This window comes from Leuciscus leuciscus, assembly GCF_965113295.1.
Source record: "Leuciscus leuciscus genome assembly, chromosome: 13".
Classification (NCBI taxonomy): domain Eukaryota; kingdom Metazoa; phylum Chordata; class Actinopteri; order Cypriniformes; family Leuciscidae; genus Leuciscus; species Leuciscus leuciscus.
In genome coordinates this window covers 2,070,262-2,077,761 of record NC_138737.1, presented here as the reverse complement: position 1 = coordinate 2,077,761, position 7,500 = coordinate 2,070,262, and the positions used below count along the sequence as shown (strand labels likewise).

Below are 7,500 nucleotides of genomic sequence, written 5' to 3'. Positions count from 1 at the left end.
TAAAAATATCAAAATTGAAACTACTGTGGAAAAAAAGACACCTACATCTTGGATGCCCTTGAGGTAAGCTAAAACATACCAAATATTAATTTCAAAGTGAACTATCCCTTTAAAAACCAAAAAAGTCAAACCACCCTCCAGAGTGGAAATCTTAAAAACGCTCCACCGTCGCGTTCCCGTCTAAAGGGTAAAAACGCAAAAGTCTGCTAGACAGCGCGGACTTGGTGTTGTTGTGTGGCAGTGCTTCACATTGCCACCTAGCCGCCTGGAGTGCATACTACATCAAATTTCACACACTTTTGCGTCACCATATGCACGCAGATTTCCCCACCATAACGCTCGTCTAAACGCAGAATAAAAAGTGTTAACGCAACGCCACTTTTGCGTTTTCTCTTCAGATCGTTTCCGTGTAAACTATTTTAAAGTTTGCGTTCTCAAGCCACCAAACACTGTTGTTGTGCAAACGAACGCATTAAAAGTTTTCTGTTTTCAGTTAAAACGCTGTCGTGTAAGCGGCCCCTAAATGAATAACTAATGATTATTACAACGGAAGTGAATCAACCAAAAACTTGCTTTAGCTGGACGATAACTTTTTTCTAGAGCTGCTGTAAAACCAAAACAATCTCTGTTCCATTATTTCCTGTAATCACTGTAACACCGTGTCCTAACCAGACGCGACAGGATTCCAGCGACAAATAATTTGTCTGTCCACACTAGAAGCGACGCGACTGCGAGATGCGTCAAAATCAATCAAAACCTACAGGCAATCAAAACAGCGTGTGGGCGGAGTCAGCCAATCAGAACAGCGTGTGGGTGGAGTCTCGCTGCGAGTGCACGGCACCAGAGAGTAATCTTGACGGCACTCGCAAGAAAATGGACAAGTAGCTACATAATCAAACTCACAAATATTACACCATTTAAACATTAATAAAAATACATAGGCTGAGTTACTAAAATAATCTTTGTCAAAGAATACACTTGTTTGTTCACAGTTTGAACGTTCTTGTTCCATTTGTAGATCTGAGGTGAATTATCCATAGTTGCTTTTACAGCTACAAAGCTGGAGCACTAAATGATATTCAAAGTCACATTACACGCTTTTAACATTAAATAAAGCACATAAACAGTAATCAGTGCCACACTTTGTGCTTGTTGTTCCAGCGCGACGTCGCAGAAAAATAGAAACCGTTTCTAAAATACAATCGTTGCGTGTCGCCGCCGCGGCTGGTTAGGACACACACTCTGATTAACATGGAAAATAACATTTATCACGCAATGCGTCGCGTGTAGTTAGGACACGGCGTAAAGCTGCTTTTAAACAGTCTATAATGTTAAAAGCGCTATATAAATGAAGGTGACTTGACTTGACTTTTGTACGGGACTGTTTGCATGTGTTTGTGTTCTCCAGCTGCACATCATCGAGGTCGGTCAGCCTCAGACTGGGAACCAGCCGTTCACTAAGAAAGCTGTGGATGTGTTCTTCCCTCCTGAAGCACAGACAGACTTTCCTGTAGCCATGCAGGTTAAATCCTTACACACTATTACCCGATCACATGTGCAATTAACCAGCACACGTTCACCTCACGCCTGTCCTGTGTTTTCTCTCAGATCGGTCTGAAGCACGGCGTCATCTACCTCATCACCAAATACGGCTACTTTCACATGTATGATCTGGAGTCGGGTGTGTGTATATACATGAACCGCATCAGCGCTGAAACTATATTCGTCACGGCGAGTCATGAGAGCACGTCTGGGATCATCGGGGTTAATAAGAAGGGGCAGGTACACACACATCTGCACTCACACACACACACCACCTCTCACTCACTGTTTGTGTGACTGCGGAATGCAACACTGAAAATTATGGGTTGAAAAAGAAACATAAACACTCAAACATGCTCTTGTAATTGTCTCACATTGCACATTTATCTAATCTATCTATCTATCTATCTATCTATCTATCTATCTATCTATCTATCTATCTATCTATCTATCTATCTATCTATCTATCTAACTTAATAAATATAATTAAAATGTAAATATAATTATGTTAAATGGGGGCAATCATGGCCTAATGGTTAGAGAGTCAGACTGGTTATGGATTCGATTCAAATAGTTGCCACTTTCACTTCACTTAAAGGTACAGTATGCGATTTCTCAAAATCGAACACTGTTGATATTTGAAATCAACCCAAACTAATACAGCAATGAAAGAGTGTCTCTTTTATCGTCTCTTTTATCATAGCAGAAGCGAAGCAAAATAATCAGCGTCTGTTTTCATGCCTTCCCGCTTAAGTCTCTCCGGCGCTGGAAAGCTTTTCTAATATTAATGCAGGTCCTGAAGCTCTTGCCTGATCACAACCCTACTTTTTCCAGAGATATTCCTCAGACCTTTTCTCTTGTGTATTGTCTCTCTCGGCCATCTCTCTTTCTGCAGTCTTTCTTCAAATCTCCCTCTTGCTCAACTCATTCTCTCTCCTCTCCCAATCCCCTACTGCTGACTGGCTCTCTCACCTCCCCCATTATGAGTGGACACACCCCCAACTGCTGATTGGCCCTCTCTCTCACCTGCCCATCATGAATGGACACACCCCCTACTGCTGATTGGTTCTTTCTCACCACCCCCATTATGAGTGGACACACCCCCAACTGCTGATTGTCTTTCTCTCACACCTCCCCCATCATGAGTGGACACACCCCCTACTGCTGATTGGCTCTCTCTCTCACCTCCCCCAACTTGAGTGGACACACCCCCTACTGCTGATTGGCTCTTTCTCTCACACCTCTCCCATCATGAGTGGACACGCCCCTTACTGCTGATTGGCCCTCTCTCACTCACCTCCCCCATCATGAGTGGAGACGCCCCCTACTGCTGATTGTCTCTCTCTCTCACTTCCCCCAACATGAGTGGACACACCCCCTACTGCTGATTGGCTCTCTCTCTCACCTCTCCCAACATTAGTGGACACGCCCCCTACTGCTGATTGTAGGCTTGTTCGACTTGAACCGGCGCTGCACAGACCGATCGGTTTATGACATCAAAGTACTGCGAGAGCAATTCAAAAGCATAAGGAGCCGTATACTTTCTATTCGCTCTTGCGGTACTTTGATGTCATTCACCAATCGGTCTGTGCAGCGCCCGGTTCAAGTCGAACAAGCCTAGTCTCTCTCTCTCACCTCCCCCATTGTGAGTGGACACGCCCCCTACTGCTGATTGGCTACAAGTTTGTTGTGGTGCTCAGTCTGATCCACTCTCAACAGTGTTTTCCAAAAATCGCTTACTGCACCTTTAATTATTCAAAAAAACACCTTTTAAATTAAAATGACCATTAGTTTAGATTTTCAGCCTAGTCTGTCCAGAAGTTTCATGTTCTGGAAACCCTTTTCTGTCTGGTTATTCCACATGTGTGTGTGTGTCTTTTTAGGTCCTGTCGGTGTGTGTTGAGGAGGAGAACATTGTAAATTACGTGACTAGTGTGCTGCAGAATCCCGAGCTGGCATTACGGATGGCGTTACGCAGTGATCTTCCCGGAGCCGAGGAGCTGTTGACACACAAGTTCAACACACTCTTCTCACAGGGCAGCTACACGGAGGCGGCCAAAGTCGCTGCATCGGCTCCCAAGGTAAAACCAAGCGGCAACCTTCCCGTCTCTCTTGAATCCAACACTGAAGTGACTTAAACTGCAGTTCATCGACTGGCCACTAGAGACAGGCTGCAAAAGAGAGTCAATCCCATAGACCCCCATGTTAAAATGCCCAACTTTACAGCAGAAAAAAACACGTTTACAGCCTGGTACAAAAAGTGGTTTTGTCTATATAGCTAATTTTACCCTTCATGACAACTGTGAGGGGGGTGATTTTTTTTTATAACTCATCAGTTTAAATTAAATTAAGCCTTAAAGTTCTGCGTAATTAAGGGCGTGGCCACTTGATTGACAGGTGGATTGCCGCTGCTGTCACTACTAGCCGTTTGTCTGCTGTCTGTTAGCATCACGTCACCTCAGATAATCCGGCTCTTTGCCCATTTTCGTTTATCCGGGAGTGAAGCGCTGCCAGATGGCGATGGCCACCCACTTTAGGTTTTAAAAATGCTCTTCAGAAACCTACGGGTGACGTCACGGACACTACGCTAATATTTTTTTTACAGTCTATAGGTAAAACACCCTATTTTAACGATCTAAGCGCATGGTCTAAAGCGCAGGGTGCAAGTGCACTTAAGGCGTGTCCGAATCCACTTTTGCTAGTTTAACGACGGGAAAAATGTACGTGCACATGGTCTAAAAGGGTTGTCCCTATTCTCTTAATGAGTAATGGGTGTGTTTTGGGCGTAACGTGCAATAAACCAACCAGTCTCATCTCCCATTCCCTTTAAAAACCAGTTGCGCTCGCGCCATGGCGGATTCGCTATTTACATGATGGAATTTGCAAATGGAAAGACTGAACGCGTCTCTAGCGAGGAAACGGATCTGCTCATGCGTGAGGTTAAAGCACAAGCAGACCATCTACGGGACAAGCCGGATTCCACCATATCTTTATGTACACAATATTAATCTTTTACATTGTAATCCTTTTATTTTTAATATTTGGCATCTTTGTGTGCTGCTGTGTGTCCTGTGTGTGTGTGTGTGTGTGTGTGTGTGTGTAATAAGCAGAGTGTGTGTAATAAGCAGAGTGTGTGTGTAATAAGCAGAGTGTGTTTAATAAGCAGAGTGTACGCACGTATTGGACCCGCCTATAGGCGCATATTATTAACTCGCTCTTTAAAAATAACAAAAAAAATATTGCGCCATTGACTTTAGACCAGGTTTCAGTTGGTCAATGGCTCAGTCTATTTCAGTTCCTCAAAATAGCAATGCGCCAAAAATTAAAGCCAGAACCCACACCTCGTTCTCAGACCAGCAGCCCATGGGCGCACAGATGGGTGCAAATGCACTTGCTATTTAAATAACGTGGCGCAGGACGTGAAAATGATAACTGCGTCGGGCTGAAACTAGCAAAACACACTTGCGTCTCGCTTGGCGGTGCATTGCTCCGGGTGTACGATAGGGCCCATAGATCTCACTCCGTCACTTTCACCACAAACGTTTGCTATCATCTCTGAATGCTCTCTCTCTCTGTGTACGACTGAACGCTCAGGGAGTCTTGCGTACGGCGGACACCATCCGCAGGTTCCAGGCGGTCCCGGCGCAGGGCACCCAGGCGTCTCCGCTCCTGCAGTATTTCGGGGTTCTGTTGGACCGCGGGCAGCTGAATAAGCTGGAGTCGGTGGAGCTCTGCAGGCCGGTGCTGCAACAGGGACGCAAGCAGCTCCTGGAGAAGTGGCTCAAGGGAGAGAAGGTGTGCTGTCACGATTGGCTTTTCTCACTTGTTACCTATAAATTCTTTTTTTTGAATTTTATTTCAATATATCCATGCATTTATAGAAGTTTGTGAAAATTAAAGTTAAGTTTAGACAGTATTTTGACGCGCAAGTTAAAAGTACGTTTAAAAGTAAGAGCCACCCACCACAGAAAAAATATAGTTTTTTTTTATTAAATTATATTAATGTTTAAAATGATTTATTTTTTATAATAAGTTTTCTGTTATTTTGACTTAAAGTGAAATCTAAATTGATGTGCTTACTATCTATCTATCTATCTATCTATCTGTCTCTCTGTTGTTCTATCTGTCTGTCTGTCTGACTCATGAGTGACTCATTGGATTGCTGTCCTGTTTGTCATATTTTTCCCATGATGCCCTGCAGCTGGAGTGCTCGGAGGAGTTGGGCGATCTGGTGAAGGCCACTGATATCACTCTGGCCCTCAGCGTTTATCTCCGCGCGAATGTTCCTGCTAAAGTCATTCAGTGCTTTGCTGAGACCGGTCAATTCCAGAAGATAGTCCTCTATGCTAAGAAGGTACCAGCTTTCTTTTAAGAAGTGCCCCTATTATGCTATTTTTAAGGTTTCTTATTTTGTTTTGGAGTGTCCTACAGCTGGTTTACATGCATCCAAGGTCAAAATACACTTTCATTTCCTCATAATCTCCACTGCAGCATCAGCTCTTTTCTCTCAGTGTCTGAAACTGTTTGATCAAGGATTCAGTCTCTCTAAACCCCACCTCTCTAGAGTTGCTCTGCTCTGATTGGTCAAACGGCCCAGTCTGCTGTGATTGGTCAGAATTAGGGCTGTCAATTTACGTTCGAAAATCGATGGCACAATCGATCGGACCAACCAACACAAGTTTCGAAAACGGAAATAGGGAATCGATTTTAATGGCCTACTCTCGGAGCGCATCCAGCTCGTCACGATACGCCCGCAGCGAACGCGCGTCACACAGCGACTGCAGGCTCTGACACACACACATAACAGCAAATTAGTCTTCTGCATAATGTGTCTCTTTTTACTACAAAAATGTGAATTCTGCCGGTATTCAGACAGTCTCATGCACACAGAGACAGATTCGGGCTACGGTCTACAATCGCCTACGTAGGCAAAATTTTTTTGACATTTCTAATGGTAAACACAGCCATGTTGAAGCCTGCAGTGATGTTTTTCATTGATGTTATGGCAGCCTACTCTGCTTATTGTTTTTCGAGAATGTTGCACTCCTGTTTGTCATTGTGCATGAAACTTCACACCAATAAATCATCAGAAATATTGCTGACTTGTGCGTGTCTCAAGTGCGGCGCGCCCTCTTTACGTTCGTCCTAATGCCTGTTAGTTGTCCGTGGATTTGCCCATATTTGGCGTTTAAAATGGAAACGTCTTTAGACATGGAAAATCGATTTTACAATCGATTCAATGAACACTTATGTCTCGAAAATCAAACAGGACTTTTTCACAAAAGTGACAGCCCTAGTCAGAATCCAAACGCTCATTATCATATCTGAATCTCAGCTCTTGATCACAGTGATACGAACAGTAACGATGGCGTGGGTTTTACCGTATCAATCTCATCAAAGTGGATTTGCTTTGTCAGCAGAAAACAGCGTCTTCTCCACATGAACAACACGAACCAAACTCTTCCAGTCTCAGATACACTAGTGTTTGAGGGCGGAGCTAAGAGATGCTGCTCAGCCAATCAAGACCAGAGGCTGGCATTATGTAAATTAGTTACAAACCTACGCAGGTTCAGCAGGAAGTGAGACTGAATTACTGACGACTCGTTTCAGTTCAGAATCACTTCTTTCTTGTAGGAGACAAAAACTCTATTTATCTGCACTGAAACTTAAAAGCAGAGCTTTTACATTCACGAATTACACATTTCATGAAAGAAAATATCCCATAAAGCATAATAGGGGCACGATTCCACCATGATCTGTGTCTCTGCTCTGGTGTGATGTGATTGACCTGTGGTGTTGTTTCGGGGCAGATGGGATATTCTCCAGACTGGGTGATGTTGTTGAGGAGTGTGATGAGATCCGGTCCTGATCAGGGGCTTCAGTTTGCTCAGATGCTGGTTCAGGATGAAGAACCGCTGGTCAACATCAGTCAGGTAACAAACCCACTCACTCGGACAT

At 44.0% G+C, this 7,500-nt stretch overlaps 1 protein-coding gene across 2 annotated transcripts in view; it reads left to right on the top strand.

Moving 5' to 3' along the window:
- The window catches only part of cltcl1 (clathrin, heavy chain-like 1), a 55,541-nt gene that overhangs the window by 17,289 nt on the left and 30,752 nt on the right, over positions 1-7,500 (top strand). For both annotated transcript variants that reach the window (XM_082188855.1, XM_082188856.1), the window contains exons 5-10: positions 1,409-1,522; positions 1,609-1,782; positions 3,426-3,623; positions 5,137-5,337; positions 5,744-5,896; positions 7,353-7,475. In XM_082188855.1, coding sequence (XP_082044981.1) covers positions 1,409-1,522; positions 1,609-1,782; positions 3,426-3,623; positions 5,137-5,337; positions 5,744-5,896; positions 7,353-7,475 — 963 coding nt within the window. The remainder of the gene's footprint in view (positions 1-1,408; positions 1,523-1,608; positions 1,783-3,425; positions 3,624-5,136; positions 5,338-5,743; positions 5,897-7,352; positions 7,476-7,500) is intronic.